This window comes from Bubalus bubalis, chromosome 21, assembly GCF_019923935.1.
Source record: "Bubalus bubalis isolate 160015118507 breed Murrah chromosome 21, NDDB_SH_1, whole genome shotgun sequence".
Lineage (NCBI taxonomy): Eukaryota > Metazoa > Chordata > Mammalia > Artiodactyla > Bovidae > Bubalus > Bubalus bubalis.
In genome coordinates, this window is record NC_059177.1 from 21445346 (window position 1) to 21468838 (window position 23493).

Genomic DNA, 23493 nt, shown 5'->3' on the forward strand with positions numbered 1-23493 from the left:
AACAGGCTCTTGCCAGTGTTTTCCAAACCCTCTGGTGGCTCATGATGAGGTTTTTCGGGTCCTCTTTAAAGATGAACGTCCAGTGTGGTCACTCAGAGCAACCTTGAGGTTCTTGTATACTGGAAAGCTGGAGATCTGGGGTGTGCTAAGCATCAGGAATGGCCCAAAGTGAAGATTCCAGTAGGCTCTTGTGGATTTCTTAATTTTTTTAGTGGACTCCATAATTTGGCTTCTGTATCCATCACCCTAACCCAAGAGAAACTGCCTGAAATTCACTGCACACACAGTGCAGAAAAGTGCAGGTTCTCTACTCTTTGGTGAGCCAAGGCAGAAGCTACCACCAGCAAAATCAAACCTTCTGGGCTGCTGTCTTTTTCTTTTTTGTCCTTTAACTTAAAAAAAATGATTTATTTATCTATTTTTAACACCAAAACACCTTGTATTGGGATATAGTGGATTAACAATGTTGTGGGAGTTTCAGGTGAACAGCAAAGGGACTCAGCCATACATATACATGTAACTTTATTTTGTATTGTGTGAGTGTTAGTCGCTCAGTCATGTCCAACTCTTTGCAACCCTATGGGCTTTAACCTGCCAGGCTTCCCTGTCCATGGAATTTTTCAGGCAAGAATTTTCTTTCTCTAGGGGATCATCCTGACCCATGGATCGAACCCACTAGTGTCTCCTGCATTGGCAGGTGGATTCATTAGCACTGCACCGCCTGGGAAGCCCACATTTTGTATTGGAGTATAGCCAGTTAACAGTGTTGCGATAGTTCCAGGTCAATAGCAAAGGGGCACAACTGTACACACGTATGTATATCCATTCTCCCCTAAACTCCCCTCCCATCCATTCTGCCACATGACATTGCTCAAAACTCTGTGCTGTACAGTAGGTCCTTGTTGGTTATCCATTTTAAATATAGCAGTGTGTACATGTCTATCCCAAACTCCCTAACTATCTCTTTCCCTATCCTGTTTTTTTTTTTTTTAAGTATAGTAAGAACATACATAAGATGAGACCTCTTCTTATAAAAGATTAGTGTACAGTGTTAACTACAAGCACAATATTATGTAGCAGATCTCTGGAACTTTTTCATCTTGCACGACTGGAAACGTATACCCATTGAATAACAACTCCCCATTTCCTCTTTTCCTTCAGACTCTGGCTGCCACCATACTCCATCTGCTTAGTTAAGTTTAGATAACTCATGTAAGTGTAAAATGCAGTATCTGTTCTGGCTGGCTTTTTCACTTTGTATAATGCCCTCCCGTTTCATCCATTTTGTAGCATACAAAAGGATATCCTTCTCTTTATGGCTGAATAATATTTCACTGTGTATGCCATATTTTCTTTATCCATTCATCTGTTGACTAATAGTTGTTTCCACCTTTTAGCACTTGTGACCAATGCTTCAGTGAACAGGGGAGTACATATAGCTCTTAGAGATCTTGATTTCATTTCCCTTCGATAAATACCAAGAAATGGGTATTGCTGGATCATATGGTAGTTCTAGTTTTGATTTTTGAGGAACCTCTATACCATTTTGTATAGTGGCTGTACCATCCAACAATCTCACCATTAGTGCACTAGGGCTCCAGTTTCTCTACATCCTCACCAACACGTGTTATTTTGCTTTCTTGATAATGGCCATCCTGAGAGGCGTAAGGTGATTTCCCATTGTGGTTTTGATTTGCACTTTCCTGATGATGAGCATCTTGTCATATACCGGTTGGCTGTTTGCAGATCTTCTTTGGAGAAATGTCTTCCCAAATCTTTTGTCCATTTTGACCAGGTTATTCGTTCTGTTTTGCTATTGAATTGTACTCGTTCCTTATATATTTTGAATATTAATCTCTCATCAGTTTGCAGATACTTCCTACCTTTTCATAGGTTGCCTTTTGACTCTTGATTGTTTACTTTGCTGTGCAGAAACTTTTTAGTTTGATGTAGCCCCGACTTGTTCATTTTGCTTTTCTTTTCTGTCCTTTTTGGCATTCAAATCAGTGCCAAGACCAATGTCATGAAGCTTTTCCTCTATGTTTTCTTTTTGGAGTTTTAAAGTTTCAGGTCTTATATATAAATTTTTAATACATTTTAAGTTCATGTTTGTGTATAGTCTAGTTTCATTCTTTTACCTGTGGATATCCACTTTTCCCAGCCTCTTTTGTTGGAGACTATCCTTTCAAAAATACGCAGGACTGGGAAATAGACCCTTGAAGGGCACAAACAGAACCTTGTACACACTAGGACCCAGGAGAAAGGAGCAGTGACCCCGCAAGAGACTGACCAACTCTTGCCTGGGAGTGTCCAGGAGTCTCCAGCGGAGGTATGGGTTGCTGGTGGCCTGCTGCAGGGTTGGGGGCACTGAGTGTAACAGTACATACATGGGACCTTTTGAAGGAGGTTGCATTATCTTCATTACCTCCACCATAGTTTCAGTTTAGTTCAGTCGCTCAGTCGTGTTGGACTCTCTGCGACCCCATGAATCGCAGCACGCCAGGCCTCCCTGTCCATCACCAACTCCTGGAGTTCACCCAAACTCATGTCCATCGAGTCGGTGATGCCATCCAGTCATCTCATCCTCTGTCATCCCCTTCTCCTCCTGCCCCCAATCCCTCCCAGCATCAGGGTCTTTTCCAATGAGTCAACTCTTCACATGAGGTGGCCAAAGTATTGGAGTTTCAGCCTCAGCATCAGTCCTTCCAATTAACACCCAGGACTGGTCTCCTTTAGGATGGACTGGTTAGATCTCCTTGCAGTCCAAGGGACTCTCAAGAGTCTTCTCCAACACCACAGTTCAAAAGCATCAATTCTTTGGAGCTCAGCTTTCTTCACAGTCCAACTCACACATCCATACATGACCAATGGAAAAACCATAGCCTTGCCTAGACGGACCTTTGTTGGCAAAGTAATGCTCTGCTTTTTAATATGCTATCTAGGTTGATCATAACTTTCCTTCCAAGGAGTAAGTGTCTTTTAATTTTATGGCTGCAATCACCATCTGCAGTGATTTTGGAGCCCAAAAAAATAAGGTCTGACACTGTTTCCACTGTTTCCCCATCTATTTGCCATGAAGTGATGGGACCAGATGCCATGATCTTCATTTTCTGAATGTTGAGCTTTAAGCCAACTTTTTCACTCTCCACTTTCACTTTCATCAAAAGGCTTTTTAGTTCCTCTTCACTTTCTGCCATAAGGGTGGTGTCATCTGCATATCTGAGGTTATTGATATTTCTCCTGGCAATCTTGTTTCCAGCTTATGCTTCTTCCAGTGCAGCGTTTCTCATGATGTACTCTGCATATAAGTTAAATAAGCAGGGTGACAATATACAGCCTTGACGTACTCCTTTTCCTATTTGGAACCAGTCTGTTGTTCCTCCAGTTCTGTTGCTTCCTGACCTGCATATAGGTTTCTCAAGAGGCAGGTCAGGTGGTCTGGTATTCCCATCTCTTTCAGAGCCCCCACCATAGTTTGTGAGTGAAGTTGCTCAGTCATGTCCGACTCTTTACTACCCCATGGACTGTAGCCTACCAGGCTCCTCTGTTCATGGGATTTTCCAAGCAAGAATACCAGAGTGGATTGCCATTTCCTTCTCCAGGTTATCTTCCCAACCCAGGGATTGGACCCGGGTCTCCTACATTGTAGGCAGCTGCTTTATAGTGTGAGCCAACAGGGAAGTCCCCACCATAGTTTGGCCCTAGGTAAATAACAGGGAGGGAACACAGCTCCACCCAACAGCAGAAAATTGGATTAAAGATTTACTGAGCATTGCCCTGCCCATCAGAACAGGACCCAGTTTCCCCCTATCAGTCTCTCCCATCAGGAAGCTTCTTTAAGCCTCTAATCCTTCTCCATCAGAGGGCAGACAGACTGAAAACCACAATCACAGAAAACTAACCAATCTGATCATATGGACCACAGCCTTGTCTAACTCAATGAAACTACGAGCCATGCCATGTAGGGTCACCAAGACGGATGGGTCATGGTGAAGAGTTGTGATAAAATGTGGTCCACTGGAGAAGGGAATGGCAAACCACTTCAGTATTCTTGCCTTGAGAACTCCATGAACAGTATGAAACAGGAAAAAGTAAGACAGTGAAAGATGAACTCCCCAGGTTGGTAGGCGCCCAATATGCTACTGGAGATCAGTGAAGAAATAACTCCAGAAAGAATAAAGAGATGGAGCCAAAGTAAAAACAATACCCAGTTGTGGATGTGAATGGTGATAGTAGCAAAGTGTGATGCTGTAAAAAGCAATACTGCATAGGAACCTGGAATGTTAGGTCCATGAATCAAGCCAAATTGGAAGTGGTCAAACAGGAGATGACAAGAATGAATATCGACATTTTAGGAATCAGTGAACTAAAATGGACTGGAATGGGTGAATTTAACTCAGATGACCGTTATATCTATTACTGCGGGCAGGAATCCCTTAGAAGAAATGGAGTAGCCATCATAGTCAACAAGAGAGTCTGAAATGCAGTACTTGGATGCAATCTCAAAAGCGACAGAAGGATCTCTGTTTGTTTCCAAGGCAAACCATTCAATATCACGGTAATCCAAGTCTACATACCCTGACCAGTAATGCTGAAGAAGCTGAACTTGAACGGTTCTATGAAGACCTACAGACTTTCTAGAACTAACACCCAAAAAAGATGTTATTTTCATTATACAGGACTGGAATACACATGTAGGAAATCAAGAAACACCTGGAGTAATAGGCAAATTTGACCTTGGAGTACAGAACGAAGCAGGGAAGGCTAATAAGAGTTTTTCCAAGTGAACGCTCTGGTCATAGCAAACATCCTCTTCCAGTAACACACAAGAAGACTCTATACATGGACATCACCAGATGGTCAATACCAAAATCAGCTTGATTATATGCTTTGCAGCCAAAGATGAAGGAGCTCTATACAGTCAGCAAAAACAAGACTGGGAGATGACTGTGGCTCAGATCATGAACTCCTTATTGCCAAATTCAGACTTAAATTGAAGAAAGTAGGTAAAACCACTAGACCATTCAGGTATGACCTAAATCAAATCCCTTATGATTATACAGTGGAAGTGACAAATAGGTTCAAGGGATTAGAACTGCCTGAAGAACCATGGATGGAGATTCGTGACATTGTACAGGAGACAGGGATCAAGACCATCACCAAGAAAAAGAAATGCAAAAAAGCAAAATGGCTGTCTGAGGAGACCTTACAAATAGCTGTGAAAAGAAGAGAAGTGAAAACCAAAGCAGAAAAGGAAAGATACACTCATTTGAATGCGGAGTTCCAAAGAATACCAAAGAGAGATAAGAAAGCCTTCTTCAGTGATCAGTGAAAAAAAAAAAAGGAAAACAATAGAATGGGAAAGTCTAGAGATCTCTTCAAGAAAATTAGAGATACCAAGGGAACATTTCATGCAAAGATGGGCTCAATAAAGGACAGAAATGGTACTGACCTAACACAAGCAGAAGATATTAAGAAGAGGTGGCAGGAATACACAGAAGAACTGTACAAAAAAGATCTTCATGACCCAGATAATCACGATGGTGTGATCATTCACCTAGAGCCAGACATCCTGGGATGTGAAGGCAAGTGGGCCTTAGGAAGCATCACTATGAACAAAGCTAGTGGAGGTGATGGAATTCCAGTGGAGCTATTTCAAATCCTAAATGATGATGCTGTGAAAGAAAGTGCTGCACTCAATATGCCAGCAAATTTGGAAAACTCAGCAGTGGCCACAGGACTGGAAAAGGTCAGTTTTCATTCCAATCCCAAAGAAAGGCAATGCCAAAGAATGCTCAAACTACCACACAATTGCCCTCATCTCACACGCTAGTAAAGTAATGCTCAAAATTCTCCAAGCTAAGCTTCAACAGTACATGAACCATGAACTTCCAGATGTTCAAGCTGGATTTAGAAAAGGCAGAGGAACCAGAGGTCAAATTGCCAACATCTGTTGGGTCATCAGAAAAGCAAGAGAGTTCCAGAAAAATACCCACTTCTGCTTTATTGACTATGCCAAAGCCTTTGATTGTGTGGACAGCAAACTGGAAAATTCTTCAAGAGATGGGAATACCAGATCACCTGACCTGCCTCCTGAGAAATCTGTATGCAGGTCAGGAGGCAACAGTTAGAATTGGACATGGAACAACAGACTGGTTCCAAATAGGGAAAGGAGTATGTCAAGGCTGTATATTGTCACCCTGCTTATTTAACTTACATGCAGAGTACATCATGCGAAATGCTGGGCTGGATGAAGCACAAGCTGGAATCAAGATTGCCGGGAGAAATATCAATAACCTCAGATCTTCAGATGACACCACCCTTATGGCAGAAAGTGAAGAAGAACTAATGAGCCTCTTGATGAAAGTGTAGAAGAGAGTGAAAAAGTTGGCTTAAAACTCAACATTCAGAAAACTAAGATCATGGCATCCGGTCCCATCACTTCATGGCAAATAGATGGGGAAACAGTGGGAACAGTGACAGACTTTATTTTTTTTGGGCTCCAAAATCACTGCAGATGATGACTGCAACCATAAAATTAAAAGACACTTGCTCCTTGGAAGAAAAGCCATAACCAACCTAGACAGCGTATTAAAAAGCAGAGCCATTACTTTGCCAACAAAGGTCTGTCTAGTCAAAACTATGGATTTTCATGTATGGATGTGAGATTTGGACTATAAAGAAAGCTGAGGCCCAAAGAATTGATGCTTTTGAACTGTGGTGTTGGAGAAGACTCTTGAGAGTCCCTTGGACTGCAAGGAGATCCAACCAGTCCATCTTAAAGAACATCAGTCCTGAATATTCATTGGAAGGACTGATGCTGAAACTGAAACTCTAATACCGTGACCCCCTGATGCACAGAACTGACTCTTTTGAAAGACCCTGATGCTGGGAAAGATTGAAGGCCAGAGGACAAGGGGTCGACAGAGGATGGGATGGTTAGATGGCATCACTGACTCAATGGACATGAGTTTGAGTAAAGTCCGGGAGTTGGTGATGGACAGGGAGGCCTGGTGTGCTGCAGTCCATGGGGTCGCAAAGAGTTGGACACGACTGAGTGACTGAACTGAACTGACAACCAGAATATTAAAAAAAAATTTTTTTAATTAAGAAATATCAAAGAAATTTAAAAGTGAGCAATAAGTTTGAAAAAATGGTTCACTTAAGATATGAATGGCATATTATTTAAATGTTATAATCTTATACATCTTTTGTTGTTTGCTTGTTTAATCAACAAGGGTTATCTGGGTGGAAAGTTTTTGGCCCACTCTTGTTTTCTTTGTACCTTAATGAATTTTAACTTGTTTTTGAAATATTAATTCTTACAGGTAAAACCCTAGTCAATAAAAACTCTAATAAGGTGTGTGTGTGTGTGTGTGTGTGTGTGTTCAAAAGTAAACACATTTTTAATATTTTTTCTGGATCTCCAGGAATAGCAGTAGTGAAAGTAAAAGGAAGCCACAGTCTCTCTTGGGCAATTATATGTGGTGGCTTCATCATTCTGTATGGTCATGCTGATTAACTGACTTGTTCAGCCTGTTGGACCAGAAGAAAATATGACTTTCCCAGTTGTATTCAAATCCATCAGGCATGAAAACAGATTGGTGATTTGTTTTTCTTGTCTTGTCTTAAACAGGAGCAACTGCCTGGTTTCTGCTTAGGCAAATGTGGTAGGTGGAATAATGGGCCCCTCAAGGATGTTCATGTCTGAATGCCTAGGTCTATGTGAATATATTACCTTCCATGGCAAAAGGGATTTGGCAGATGTGGTTATGCTGAGGATGCTGAGATAGGGAGACTTCCTGGATTAGTCACATGGGGCCAGTGTCAACACAGAAGTCCTAGTAAGTAAGAGAGGAAGGCATAGCATCACAGTCCGTGTGGTACAGACTGTGAGGGATTTGATCAGCCATTTCTAGCTTTGCAGGTGGGAGCAGGCAACGAGCCAAGGAACACAGGCAGCTTTAGAAGTTGAAAAAGGGAAGGAAATGAATCTCCCCTAGGGCCTCCAGAAGGCTTTAACCCTGTCAACTCATGTAAGACTTTGATGACCAGAAGCTTAAGATAACTTTAAAGTTTTGGAAAATTTGTTAGTAGTAGCAAGAAAAAAGAAATGCAGTGTATTTATAGGATTGTTATGTTTGTAAGTTCTCAAACACAGACATTTCTTTAAAAGTAGAAAAAATCCTTTTTTTTTTTTTTTTTTTTTTGAGTCTCACTACCAGCCCTCCTAGACTCCCCAGTGGGCACATTTCTGACCTGGATCCTCCTAATCACTGTGAAATGATACTCAGCTCAAAAAGTAAGCACAGTGCATATGAGCTAAGGACGAAGGCATTGTGACACAAGCCAGACGTCAGCAGTTCTCAGAACATGGGCCATGGACAGCCTGCATCAGAGTTCCTGGGGAGCAGGTTACTTCACGCCTGGACCTTTGCCCCTTCCCACTAGTTTTTTTCATGTCAAGTTTACTGAAGTATAATTTGTATATAGCAAAATATACCCTTCTTAGGTTACGGTACTATGAATTTTGAAAGGTTTGTATGATCAAGTAGCTGCTGATACACTGAGGTTATTTCCATCACCCAGAATGTTTCACTTGTGTCCCTCTGTAATAAATTTCCTCTCCGTACCGCCTGTCTCTGGCAACCACTGACCTGATTTCCGTTCCTGTAGGTTTTTTCAAGAATGTCATATCCATGGAATGACACACCATGTGTCCTTTTGAGTCTGATTTAGTTTGTTAAACATAATCCTTTTGAGATTCATCCACGTTGTGTGTATATTCATATATAAAGAAACCATACTTCTGTGTTATGGCCATAATTTTTTTTTTAAAGTATTTATTTGGCTGTGCTGATTTTTAGCTGTGGCATGCAGGATCTTTAGTTGTGGCATGTGGGATCTAATTCTCTGACCAGGGATCAAACCCACGTCTCCTGTATTAGGAGCCTGGAGTCTTAGCCACTGAACCACCAGGGAAGTCCTGGCCATAACTTCTTGATGTGTTTTGTCTCTTTTGGTATGATCTGAGAGGTGTCATAATCGTCCCCAGATGGTTGAGGGATTGTCTTTTAGCCTGGTTGGGTGAGGGAGTCAGGTGGAGAGAGGGGTATGGGGGTGCAGGTGGGTCCAGAGGACACATGCATGGAGAGAACACAGTTATAGGTTTATCTCTTACAAGAACTGAAAGAAGGGGGAAGATCACGGTAGCCTAATTATGGATCAGACAGTAAAGAATCTGCCTACAATGCAGGAGGACCCAGGTTCAATTCCTGGGTCAGGAAGATCCCCTGGAGAAGGGAATGGCAACCCACTCCAGTATTCTTGCGTGAAGAACTCCATGGACAGAGGAGCCTGGCGGGCTACAGTCCATGGGGTCGCAAAGAGTCAGACACAACTGAGAGGCTAACACACATAGAAAGGGAGCAGTAGGGGATGGTTTTGAGTTGTGGAGCAGGAGTCTTGAAGCTAGAGGCATTGAGTATCGGTTAGTTATAAGATTCAGTGGTCTGCAGCAAAAAGAGTGGTGACTGCCTGATCTTTTATTGTCTGTGCAACTCCTTTTGGGTCACTGCTAAACTATTGTTGTTCAGTCGGTCAGGTGTGTCCGACTCTTTGCAACCCCATGGATTGCAGCACGCCAGGCTTCCCTGTCTTTCCCTGTCTCCCAGAGCTTGCTCAAACTCATGTCCATTCAGTCAGTGATGCCATTCAACCATCTTGTCCTATGTCATCCCCTTTTCCTCCTGCCTTCGATTTTTCCCAGCATCAAGGTGTTTTCTAATGAGTTGGCTTTTTGCATCAGGTGGCCAAAGTATTGGAGCTTCAATTTCAGCATCAGTCCTTCTAATGAATATTCAGTATTGATTTCTTTTAGGATTGACTGATTTTATCTCCTTGCCATCTAAGAGATTCTCAAGAGTCTTCTCCAACACCACAGTTCAAGAGCATCAGTTCTTTGGCCTTCAGCCTTCTTTATGGTCCAACTCTCACATCCATACATGACTACTGGAAAAACCATAGCCTTGACTAGACGGACCTTTGTTGACAAAGTAATGTCTCTGCTTTTTAATATGCTGTCTAGGTTGGTCATAACTTTCCTTCCAAGGAGTAAGCGTCTTTTAATTTCATGGCTGCAGTCATTTTGGAGCCCAAAAAAATAAAGCCTGCCACTGTTTGCCCATCTATTTCCCATGAAGTGATGGGACCAGAGCCCATGCCTCTGCAGTGGCGGCACGAAGTCTTAACCACTGGAGCACCAGAGCAGTCCCCTATATTGTCTTTCTTAAAGCGTATTGCTGTCCAAAGAAATGGTAGTGTCTCCACTCTTTAAATGGTGGAGGGGAGCAGGGTGTGTGTGTATATGTGTGTGTGAAAATTACAATGATTAAAAAACTTGCTTTAAGTCATAGCTTTGAAGTGGTAGAGCTGGTATGAAGACTCTCATCAGCCTCAAGGTCATATTCCTCTCATCCTGCTGCCAGGGGGGCTCTGAAGTAAACTAACATTTAGCACTCCAGCCTTGGTGTGGTTTTGCTTCCTAGTCTCATATCGCATCTTAATTGTTTTTCTTGTTCTACAGAGCTTTCTGACAAGTCTTCATGAGATGGTATAGGTGACAGGTATGTCAGAAAGATTAAATCACTAGCTTAATTCAGTTCTGAAATGGACAGGTTAAATTCCTGGATTGTCTACAGTTTCATTTACATAGGAGCAGTCGTCTTTCGTGAGGTCATTACAGAAATGCTGGCGAACTCTTTCCATTAGCAGTTCTTGCATACAGTATGCACTTCTTGTGTTGTGGGACTCTTTTTTTGTTGTTGTTCAGAATTCACCTTAGGGGTTTTCTCAGACTCGGCATTCTTAATCGATCGTGGTTTTTAGCTTTCTTTTTTCTTTCCAGGCTGGGTGGATGATGCAGTTTCACTTCTAGGTGTTAGGATTCTCTTTCACACTAGTTTGTCATGACCTTAAAATATTTTAAGTTTCTCCTTGGGTTAATTCTTTTTTCTTTCTTTCTTTTTTAATGTAGTACCTCAGTGGGCTAAAGATTTGTTTTACCAGATGAGTTTAAACTACCAGCAGCTGGAGCGTTCACAGCCCATGAGCATTGTCAAACTTAACCCAGTGTAAAACCTGCCAGAGGTCTTTTTATTGTCTTCCATTGGTAGGTTTTGAGATCAGCCTTGAGGTTGTGAGTTGCCTAAGGTGGCATAGGATACCAAAGACAGAGAGATGTTTGCTACGAAGATCAGAATCGTCTTAGTTTGTAATAGCCATTCTCGTTGTCGCCTGGAGATTACTGACGAGGCCCAAGAGTCGCTCTGAGCTGTAACCACCCACAAAAACCACACGCATGGCATTTTACTCAAAACTCTACCTTAACCACTACTTTGTGATGCAAAACTGGTGGAATTTTGGGTACTTTCTGTAAAATCGAAATCTTTATGGGGGTTTTCCAACATTCTAGTTGATTGTGAACAAGTGATCAGTATAACGAAAGGAGAGCAGAGTTGGCCAATCAACACCGACTAGCCTGTGTGGAATATTTCATGGGGAGAAAGCCACCTTGTCTGAGAAAACAGATTCTCCTGTTGAAAAATGCAGTTAAATAGAGGTATTGACATGAGATCGGTAGTTGTAAAAGATAGAGATTTTAGAAGCTTCTTATCTTTGCCACAAAGTTTTCACTCTTGACAAAGTAATCACCTTCAGCACTTTCTAGCGTGTAGATCCTCTTATGAAAGAGGTTTGAAAAGGAAATCCATTTGTATTGGACAAACTACAGTTCTGCATAAGGACTTCCTGTAAAGGAAGAACCATTATGGGAAACTGCTGCTAATAAGATATGATAGCCCTTTTACGGAGGGAAAATGGTAGGTATAAGAGCTCTCTCCTGTTTGGCCAAGTCGGGGGGCCTTCATTTATTTTGGACTTAGGTCCTTGGGCAAGTTCCTTTACCACTCTAAGGCTCAATTTCTAACCTTTACAATGAAAAATTTCTTTTCATGGTTAATATTCCGTTGTATTTATGTACCGCAGCTTCTTTATCCATTCATCTGTCAATGGACATCTAGATCACTTTCATGTCCTGGATACTGAAAACAGCACTGCTATGAACATTGGGGTGCATCTGTCTTTTTGAATTATGGTTTTCTTTGGGTATATGCCCAGTAGTGGCACTGTTGGGTCATATGGTAGCTTTATTCCTAGATTTTTAAGGAATCTCCATACTGTTTTTCCATACTGGCTGTATCAATTTACACTTCCAGTATTACTCCACCATAAAAGAGGAATGCATTTGAGTCAGTTGTAGTGAGGTGGAAAAATCTAGAGCCTTTTAGAGTGAGTATAAGTCAGAAAGAGGAAAACACATACCGTATATTCAAGCGTATATATGGAACCTAAAAAAGCAGTACTGATGAACTTATTTGCCCGGCAGGAAGAGAGACACAGAAACAGAGAACAGAGTTGTGGACACAATAAGGGAATGAGAGGGTGGGACGAATCGAGAGCAGCGCTGCCTTACATTCACTACCATGTGTAAAATAGGTAGCTGGTGGGGAGCTCAGCCCTGTGCTCTGTGATGACAGGGAAGTGGGATGGGGGTGGGAGGGAGGCTCAAGAGGAAGAGAATATATGTGCACTTAGAGCTGATTTACATTGTCATCCAGCAGAAATCAATACAACATTGTACAGCAATTATTCTCCAATTAAAAATGAAAAGTTTCACTCCTGCTCTGTGGCAGATAGGAACACATTGTCTCAAGAGCCTGCAGTAGGAGTCCTTTGTTATGACATCCTGTCTTGTGTAAACGTGACTTTTATTGTCATATAAATTAAGCCTGCTGTCAAGCACATTCTGTTTTTTAAAATCTGTAAAAACATTTTAGCAAAACCCAACTCTACTTGTGTAAGTACATACTTATTCTCCTTTCGTAATTAATAGTCTTAGAAGACTAAATTTCCATCTGTGTGAAAGCTCTCGTGATTAGCCTTAAAACAATTAGCAGAAACTTTCAGGCTGTCTCTCATTAGCACATTACCCAAACCAACCATGGGAGGAAGATACAGAAATCAATAACTGAGATTTTAATGTGATAATTCCTTAGTTTACCATAAAGAACTTGGTCATTTCCCATTAGCACATAAGTAACACTGTGCTTAGGTTGCTACTGCAAAGACAGTGTTGCTGGTTAGCTCCCACAAGTAAAGTTTGCTTGCTTTATAATTTACATTAGGAAATGTTTAAACAGGGTGAAAGCAGTTTTTACAAGCGCACAATCAAGCAATTCATTTTCAGAAAGTAGAACCAAATGAAACCAACTGAAGAAAACCAGGTAAGTTGAATCATATTTTTTAAAAACAAAATAAAGAGTTGTATTTTGTGTGTGTGTGTGAGTAGAGGCGCACAGTTCTAAGAACAGTTGCCCTGCGGGGAATATCAAGTAAAGCTTTAAGACTTTATTTGTAGGAGGAAACAAGGTTTATCACTACAGAATTTTAGGGACATAAGTAGAAATGGGAAAGGTAATATAAGCGTTAGAAAGGTGAAATGGAGCTTCCCAGACTCTTTGACATAACAAATGGTTTAGTTAAGGAAATTGGCAAAATCTTGAAATCTTAGTTGTTGCTACAGCAAACTTTTAAAATTAAATCATGAGAGCCAAAAAGACTGTCCTGCTTGTGAGCACTGTGCTATATAACACATTAGTCCAATAGCACTGATTCTTCATCTGAGTAACTTTTTATTTTTTAATTGAAGGATAATTGCTTTACAGAATTTTGTTTTCTGTCAAACCTCAACATGAATCAGCCATAGGTATACATATATCCTCTCCCATTTGAAACTCCCTCCCATCTCCCTCTCCATCCCACTCCTCTAGATGTCCCAGAGCCCATGATTTCCCCCGAGTCATACAGCAAATTCCCATTGGCTATTTTACATATGGTAATGTAAGTTTCCATGCTACTGAGTAACTTTAAAGGCAACTTGAACCTTGAAATAGAAGTGTTGAAAAAGCGATGTCTGGAAAAAGGTGAAATCACAATTATACATCAAAGGCCACGGGAGCTATTATTTCAAATTTTGTTTCAGTTGTACCAGCTTTGTGCTCACACCCAAACTCCACTGGTAGAATCTACTGCATGTGGGTTGGAGAAGAATTCCATTTATTTTCTGCTGAAGCTGGCGAACCGAATGAAGATCTGTATCTTAAGTGACAGGAATCAAATGAAACATGACAAACCTGTAAAAGCTGCCACCTGAACATGTCAAAGCAGAACTTGGCAGTGAGTGAGGTGGGACAGGCTCTGGGAGACAAACCACACACACTGCCTCGCCGGGCTGGGCAGCTTGGGAGATCAAAGGGAGAGCCAAGGGGAGCAAGTCTCCATGGGCTGGGGCTCACGTGGTGGGGTTTGGCATGGAGTGCTGGTGGTTTGTTCATAGATACAAGTACGTGTCTATCTTGTATTGGTTTTATTATGGAAAAATTTTATGGAGATATGCTGTATTGACTGGAAAATGATTCACTTGTTTTTAAAGTTACCGAATTTATAACGCAGAAGCATTGGTTTTGAAGCGAGTCATTTAAGTGGAGTTTAATCCCAACCTAGTTTCTGACATAGGATGGTAATTATTCTTATTTGGCAAAGCACAGAGAAAATCAACATTACAAGAGCAACCAGGGCAGGCAGTTCTCTAAGGAGGGGACAGCTTTCTCTGCCTTTGGATAGACGAGTTAGATTTGTCAAACATTTCCAGCTGTCACGAAGGCCTCTGACCATTGAAGGAAAGCTGACTTCGCTGCTCGGTGCTTCTTTGCATGGCAGATGACAAGTTCAGGTCCCCCAGGGAAAGTGCAGGAGCGGGAGCCTGAACTGGCATTCTAGACTCGACCACGTGTGCCCGCGTTACCCGTGACAGTCTGCTTGGCAGTCGCCCATCGAGAAGAACCAATAGCCACTGGGCTAAACCCGCCCCTGTTATTTGTTCAGGAGCTCTCAGAGTTCTCATTCCTCAGGTAAGCACTTTCAGAATCAACCTGGTAAGTAAACCATTTATACTTTTAAGTTGGTCCTAAAGAAAATATATAATTGGAATAGCTGTGATGACAGAAAGAAACTTCTAAATGAAAGCCATCACTCAGTCACAGTATTTTATTCTGCATCATTTATTAAATATTTTTATATATGGATTTACAAACTTTACTCATTTCAGAACTCTGCTTTCAATACATTTTTAAACTTTTTGGTAGAGTCTCTTGTAAAATGAGATCCATGTACAAAACTAGGCAACAGATATAAAAGTTTCCTCTCATACTTTTCATCCATCAAGCAAAGAAATCATGTGACAAAGAAAAAAACTCAAATGTGGCTCGTTCACAAGAATAACATGTCAGTGTTCAAACTATGAGTTCTAATGGGATAGATCATATTTCATCTCTATCTGGAAGGCTATAGTTTAACACGTCTTAGCTACTGTAGCATGTTGGTTCCGATGAAAAAAATCAACTCTGTTTGGACTAGATCATCTAGAGACCATCAATTATTCATTTCCTTATAAAGTGACACCAAAATTCACCTTGGAGATGACACTGATGGGCTTAGAAATTTCCCTTTAAAAAATTCGTCAACTTGGCAAACTAAAGTCTGAGCCTCTAATTTAGCGCTCTTACTTAAAAGACATAGTTTAAATGATCAAGTCAGAAGCCTAAAAGTATCTTTGAAACTAAAGTTGCTTTTCTTAAAATGAATGCTGACCTACCAGTTCCGAGGCTCGGGGCACTGTGACTAGGAGAGGCGCCGGTGCCGCTAGCAACGAGAAGTACTATCGCCACAGGATAATTATACGGTACAAAACGCCCGGGGGCCTGAAACTCACCAGTAATATGATTTTGGCAGCAGCATCATTTAACCATTTGTTACATACTATTAACACACCAGCTTCAAAGATGTGCACTCCCCTTAGGATACACAGGAGTTACAAATTTATGGTGATTGCATAATTGGTATTGCACAGTTTTATAAAAAACATAAATACTGGTTATTCTAGATTTAAATACAAAATACATGTCATATACTTTTAAATCTATAATGTGGTTCAAGTGCAAGTCAGGTGCTTTCTTTAGTCCTTCCCAAAAAGGCATTTTAAATACTTTTTTGGCACAAATGAAATTTCACCCTGCCAACAATTCTAATTACAATACATATATCCCAACCTGGAGAGTAGCAATCATATACATACAGTATAAAACTGAGTATTTACAAATATACTAAGCATAAATGCAACCTCTGTGGGAGAATCAGAACTGATTAGCCAGACCCACACTAAAAATAATTTAAAAGGTAAATACGATGCCTTTAGTTCATTTGCTTATGCTGGTTGCTGTGGGTTGACATTCATGTGAGGAGGATGTCCTAGAAGACCAATTCTTTGTTTCTGCTTCCTTTGTTCTGTCATCTGGAAAGTTAAAAAGTTTCATCATTAGACCCAGACACTTCCTGTACGTCAAATCGTATACTCAACCATAGACTCACCTCTGTGGTTATGGTTTATACTGAAACCCACTTTCTACAAATAGCATCCCATCAGTATATCAAACACACAACTTCAAAAAGGACATCTACCTGCACAGAATGGGGAATTCTGTGCCCTAGTCATGCAATGTGACATTCAGAAATTCTGCTTGCGACTTGTTTCCCAAATCTATGTCCAAATAATAGCTTTGTACGAGAGTTGTGTCACACTTAAACACTTAAGAAACTGTGTAATGTGTTTAGAACTCTAAGTTTGAGAGAGATTGAGTCCATTGGCTTCAGGGTGTCTCGGTTATTCTCCGATTGTTCTTGGATAGGTTTGAGAGAAAAAAATCACACAGCGTTTCTAGGGAGATGAGAATGTCCTTAACACTTCAGGTCCAGGGTGACTGAATGACACAAATCATGGGCTGGCACTCAGTGGAGACCAGTCCTCACCCCCTATACACTAAGGTCAGGAAAGACCATTTCTTAAGTCTGCTCAAAAGAAACTGTGTTTTCAAAACTGCAAACAAGAAGTTGGGACCTTTTATTTGGCTGCTGAACTAAACCACTTCTCATATTGAGAGGCATCTAGCTCAGTTCTGCCTATTTCAGGGCATAATTAACTCCCTGTATTTACATTTTTCTTAACCCAGTTATCCCAGCTCTGGATTTGATGCTGGGCATTTAGGTCAATTAAGGTAAAAAAGCTATATGAAATAACTGGATAAAACTGTTATCTCTAAGTGGTCTTAGATCCTGCATCTAGATTTTTGGCTTCCTAAAGTCAGAGAGGAATTAGGGTTTAGTAGTATTACTATAAAGAATGTGGGCACTGGAATCAGACAGACCTATTTCCATAAGGTTTTATGTTGTAACTTTCCAAAGTCTTGTTTCTTCATTCATATAATGAGGGCAATAATTCCGACCTCATAGAGAGGATGTATGTAAATTTTCTAAGAGTGTCTGTCCCATTGTAGATGCTTAAATCTCAGTTTTCACCTGGACTAATTTTTGGTACAAAATACCCCCGAGAGCAAGTAAAATGAGAATAAAGTTACCTCAGTTCACTTTTAAAGTAGTTATTTTGCCTTATTTGAAACAGTATTTTGATATGAAAGGACGACTGCTATGTTGAGATGCCTATGAAATGCCTTCAGTTGTATTTTAAGAGAGGTTTACAAGGAGTATTTCCAAAAGGTAACTTTTTACAAAGCCTCTTATGAAGAGTTGCATGAGGGGTATTCTGCTAGCCTCAAAAGTTTCCTTAGATGAGTGACAAATCTTTAAAGGAGGCGTCACAACCCTCTACTATACTTCACAGACAGCTGCAGGAGAGCCTCCTGTGACTCATGGAATAAACTGACAAGTCGATGGTGATGCAGTCAGTCAGCTCACTGCCCGATACTTCACACACTCAGCCCAGACTTTCACCCCCAAACTAGTCCCCTGGCAGGCAGCCTTGAGAAGGACTCCAGCAGAGCTCACTGAATTTAATAATCCCTGCATTCTTAATGATTTAGGAATCTTGGTGGGCTCCACGTGTACTGATGGGTACTCAAAGCTTCCATTTAAAGATGCTGAGATTTTTCCACGGTTGAAGTTGGTCACTGAAGTTTTTCCTGAAAATTTTCTATAAATTTCTACTTACATTTGAGATGACCTTCTCTGTATGTTGTGTAGCCTCATGCCTGTGTGTCCAATTAGCTTCCTGTGAGTTTTCAATCTATTGGCTATTCGGTCATTCTCTTGAAAGCTTCTAAAACTGCATTCGTTATAGCAAATGAGCCAACCAATGGCACATCTTCCCTCCCTCTTCTATAGGTAGCACCTGATAACTCAGTGGTGGTCCGACTCTAATTCTCCAGGTTTGTCTTCCTAAAAATAATGATCGCATCACCGTCCCTCAGTCCCTGACCTTTTGAAGCTCCCTACTGAGGTGAGTGGCCAAAACCTTTGTTCAAGCAGAGGTTGTGCCTGGTAATTTCAAGAACCTAGCACAGACTTCCCTGGGGCTTCTTCCTTGGTGGTTCAGACGGTAAAGAATTCAGACGGTCTGCAATGCAGGAGACCGAGGTTCCATCCCTGGGTCAGAAAGATCCCCTGGGGAAAGAAATGGCAACCCACTCCAGTACTCTTGCCTGGAGAATTCCATGGGCAGAGGAGCCTGACGGGCTACAGTCCGGGGGGCGTGGGGCGGGTGTGGCAAAGAGTCAGACATGACGGGGCGACTAACACTTTCATTTTCAGCACATACTTAATTTTGTTTCCTATTTCCCTAGAATAATAGTTCTTAAACTTTGGCATGTGCCAGAAGCACCCCGAAGGCTTGTTACAACACAGATCAAAGGGCCCACAGAGTTTCCATTGAGGAGGCTCAGGGTAAGGTTGGTGAATCTGCATTGCTAACAGGTTCCAAGGTAGCGTTAATGCTGTGGATCTAGGACCACACGGCTGCTCTAGAAGAGCATTTCTCTGTCTCAGAAATAGGCCAAGATCCTTAGAAAAATTACATTTTCATATACTTGAATACTTAAAAAGTACTTTGGGTACATTTTCTCAAAATGAGATCTCAGGAATGATTCTCTACAGTTGAGCACATGGTCGGCACACAAATCTGACTGCCTGAATTCTGTTTTGATCAACCATGGCCTTGTAGACAGAATGGCTGTCATCTAAGTGAGTCATCAAAGTACCAGGGGCAGCTGCTTAAGTATCTGGCCCTTTGGACACAGTGCTCATCCAGTGATAATTGTGTGGGAACAGTAACAAAAGAAAACCAAGTAGTTCATATACTTGGATTTTTTTTTCCCCAAAGTACTCAAGTATATGAAAATGTAACTCTCCTGTTGATCTTGGCCTATTTCTGAGATAGTGAAACAGACCCCACCCTGGGACTAAATTTGGCCTATAAGAAACCAAGTTCAACACTGCTGACCAGGTAAGTTTCCCTGGTCCCTTGGTAGACATTCTCACATAGTTCCTGGCCTTATTAGCTCAATTCAATCTACTTACCTGTCTACATAGATTCACATACACTCTATATATCTTATTTAAGGCATCATTATTATCTGTTACGATTACCCATATCAAAACAAAGTCTACCCTTAGCACATTCTCTCTGGACATCTGAAACAAAACTGACTAGATAAAAATATCCATCACATTGAGATCTAAGGTAACAACTCAACATTTTAATACTGAAAAATCTATTTTGATTAGTGCAACATGTCCCATTTGTAGTAGATATATTGAAAAACCCTCAAAATCCACATTTTGCTAAGGATGAACATTTGAAGCAATGTTCTTCTTCATAAACTATATAGAGACTAGCTTGAATTTCTGTATGCCTTCTTTTTGACTCAGTCTAAACAGAAAGCAAATGATATGGTAGCTTTACAGGTGAGAAGCAACCAAATGTCTAAAAGATTTTTCGTGAAAATAGTGTTGACTGCAAATTGGCAAAATCTGCTGTACCAGTGTAAACGATTAAGGGCTCGCACTGCAGAGAAAGTTCATCCACAGCACACGGAAGCTGCAGCCTACCTTCCTGTCACAGTAAGGCCGTGGCTACTCAGATTCTAAGCAGCCTGGAAACTCCAGTCACCACAACTGATCCTTCAGTTCAGTTGCTCAGTCGTGTCTGACTCTTTGCGACCCCATGGACTGCAGCGTGCCAGCTCTCCCTGTCCATCACCAACTCCCACAGTTTACCCAAACTCATGTCCATCCAACCATCTCATCCTCTTTCATTCCCTTCTCCTCCTGCCTTCAATCTTTCCCAAATGAGTCAGCTCTTTGCATCAGGTGGCCAAAGTTTCAGCTTCAACATCAATCAACATCAGTCCTTCCAATGAACACCCAGGACTGATCTCCTTTAGGATGGACCGGTTGGATGTCCTTGCAGTCCAAGGGCCTCTCAAGAGTCTTCTCCAACACCACAGTTCAAAAGCATCGATTCTTCGGCACTCAGCTTTCTTGACAGTCCAACCCTCACATCCATACATGACTTCTGGAAAAACCACAGCCTTGACTAGACGGACCTTTGTTGGCAAAGTAATGGCTCTGCTTTTGAATATGCTGTCTAGGTTGGTCATGACTTTTCTTCCAAGGAGTAAGCGTCTTTTAATTTCATGGCTGCAGTCATTTTGGAGCCCCCCAAAATAAAGTCTGACCCTGTTTCCACTATTTCCCCATCTATTTGCCATGAAGAGATGGGACTGGATGCCATGATCTTAGTTTTCTGAATGTTGAGCTTTAAGCCAACTTTTTCACTCTCGTCAAGAGGCTCTTTAGTTAGTTCCTCTTCACTTTCTGCCATACGGGTGGTGTCATCTGCATATCTGAGGTTTTTGATATTTCTCCTGGCAGTCTTGATTCCAGCTTGTGTTTCTCCCAGCCCAGCGTTTCTCATGATGTACTCTGCATATAAGTTAAATAAACAGGGTGCCAATATACAGCCGTGATGTACTCCTTTTCCTATTTGGAACCAGTCTGTTGTTCCATGTCCAGTTCTATCTGTTGCTTCCTGACCTGCACACAGATTTCTCAGGAGGCAGGTCAGGTGTCTGGTTTCCCATCTCTAAGAATGTTCCACAGTTTGTCATGGTCCACACAGTCAAAGGCTTTGGCGTAGTCAATAAAGCAGAAGTCGATGTTTTTCTGGAACTCTCTTGCTTTTTTGATGATCCAGCAGATGTTGGGAATTTGCTCTCTGGTTCCTCTGCCTTTTCTAAATCCAGCTTGAACATCTGGAAGTTCACAGTTCACGTATTGCTGAAGCCTGGCTTGGAGAATTTTGAGCATTACTTTACTAACGTGTGAGAGGAGTGCAATTGTACGGTAGTTTGAGCATTCTTTGGCATTGCCTTTCTTTGGGATTGGAATGAAAACTGACCTTTTCCAGTCCTGTAGCCACTGCTGAGTTTTCCAAATTTGCTGGCATATTGAGTGCAGCACTTTCACAGCATCATCTTTTAGGATTTGAAACAGCTCACTTGGAATTCCATCACCTCCATTAGCCTTGATCTAACTGATCTTTACAGTCCTATAAAATCAGTCATGCTGCTAAGGACGAGCCTAAAATCCTGAGAAGTACAGCTGAAGCCTCTCTCAAAGGCAGGTATATTGACTCACTATAAACATACATGGATAGTCACATTCTCGGTCCCCAGTGCAGTGGTCCTCTTGAGTTCCCCTGATAGACACTCTCTCATGCTTCTGCATGACCATCTCTGAGAGGTTTCCATGGCAGTGATTCAGATCCTCTCCCTCAGGTCAGGCAGAATGAAGTGCTGCCTTTTTCTTTATTTCCAGAGCAAACTTTCAAATTTCTGTTACACACTTACCACATTGAATTCTAATTTGTTTACCTATTTGTCTCCCACTCTAGACTCTTAGTTCCTTGAAGAAGGAGAACAGGCTCTGCTCACCGTTGTAACCCCAGTCCCTAGGGCTGCACACCACAGGTGCCTAGTAAACGGTGGCTAGGAGAACAAGCGAAAGGCCTGGCGCACAGTGCGTTTGCTGGAGCACGCCATGCGCTTTCATGCCCTTGCTCAGGCCTACGCCCCTCCAGGGCTACCACCCTGCTGCGCCTCCTTGTTAAGCGGTAGGAGCTCAACACCTCTGACACCCCAGGCCCCGCGTGCCCCATGAGACGGGCTTCATTCTGGCGGATGGGCCCTAATACTCTTCCTGCAGTGTCCTATTGTTAGAGGTCTGTTGCTTTCTGGATAGATCACAGTATCCTAGAGGGCAGGTGTTACCTACGGCCTCTTCTGTGATTCCAACACAGGCTAAGGAACACAGACCTTCAGGTAAGGTTTAATATCCCATTTTCCAACTGTGAGGAATTATTCTGATCATGTTATCCCTTCCTTCTTTATGTAGTTAACAAGATAATAACCCTCTTGCATGAAAAACACCAAACATATACCATGTTAATATGATAAGAATTTCAAGCACTACTAGTATTCCTAACAACTACTGGATTGGCCAGAAAGTTCTTTGGGGTTTTTCCATAACATTTTAGAATCACATTTGTATTCAGAATCTCTTGGGAGGGGAAACTTGAAGATGAGCAGCATCATGAACTAACACTTAGAATAGCAATTTTAGTTAACTGTTCTTGGCAGTAATAGAAAAGCCACTAACCAGGTTTTTACTAGTATCCTTGATAGGAACTTTTTCTTCTCAAACTGGTATTTGAAGACCACCACCACCAGAGAGGTCAATAACAATAAAGATTAAAGCCAAAGACATTCAACTATCTTTGCTCCATTATGCTGCTTTTTTGGACCAGAAGATCTGAAAAAATATCTAAGTGATGAAGCAATTTTTGTATTTTCCAGCACTGTTACTACTGAATGGTATTCTTTCATAGCTGGTTTAAAAAAATATCTTATCACAGAGTTTCTCATTCATTAATCATTTGTGGGCTTTTTATTTTTTAATTCAAAACTTTTTTTCCCTTTGGAGAGCAAGAATTCTCACAGTTGCCATTTAAGAACCAGCAGTTCTCTGCCTATCTGCATGACTTTTTATGCAGAAAAAAGTTAAGAAATCTTTAGGATTGTTACACACCAAATTAACAAAATGTGAATCTTTTCAACAAGTTGATTCTCCAAAAAATGCTTTAAAGCTTTGCTACAAAGTCAAAAGAAACTGTTGACTAATTCCTTCTGTAAGAACCAAGTTTTCCCCCAGTAAAAGCAGCAATGCTGAGTTTTTCCTGTAATTCTGGACACCATAAAACCTAAGCAGATCAATCCTGGTAAAGGTACTTTAGAATAAGTTACTGGTTTCCTTTTTATTTTTAGCCTGTAACATCTTCAAGGAAAAAGTGGTTCAATTTCAAATTCATTCATAAGGGTAAGGTTTTCTGAAGGGTGGTTCCAATGGCTCACTTTAAAACAAAAATGTAAAAAGACCTGAAACCAAGCAGTTTAAACCACACTGGTTTTG

The 23493-nt window shown here is 41.3% G+C and overlaps 1 protein-coding gene and 1 long non-coding RNA gene across 14 annotated transcripts in view; one reads left to right on the plus strand and one right to left on the minus strand.

Moving 5' to 3' along the window:
- The window catches only part of LOC112581280, a 33035-nt gene that overhangs the window by 7337 nt on the left and 2205 nt on the right, over positions 1-23493 (plus strand). The window contains exons 1-5 of one of the 4 annotated variants that reach the window (XR_006547528.1): positions 12636-13343; positions 14102-14304; positions 14771-15029; positions 18352-18466; positions 18810-18909. This is a non-coding gene — a long non-coding RNA (uncharacterized LOC112581280). Of the gene's footprint in view, positions 1-12635; positions 13344-13364; positions 14305-14378; positions 15030-18351; positions 18467-18809; positions 18910-23493 lie in introns of those variants that run through there. The other 3 variants (XR_003105804.2, XR_006547527.1, XR_006547526.1) reach the window with 3 other exon arrangements.
- The window catches only part of ITPR1 (inositol 1,4,5-trisphosphate receptor type 1), a 354027-nt gene continuing 345697 nt past the window's right edge, over positions 15164-23493 (minus strand). For all 10 annotated transcript variants that reach the window (XM_044934302.1, XM_044934310.1, XM_044934306.1 and 7 more), the window contains one exon: positions 15164-16468. In XM_044934302.1, coding sequence (XP_044790237.1) covers positions 16382-16468 — 87 coding nt within the window. In that variant the 3' untranslated portion in view covers positions 15164-16381. The remainder of the gene's footprint in view (positions 16469-23493) is intronic.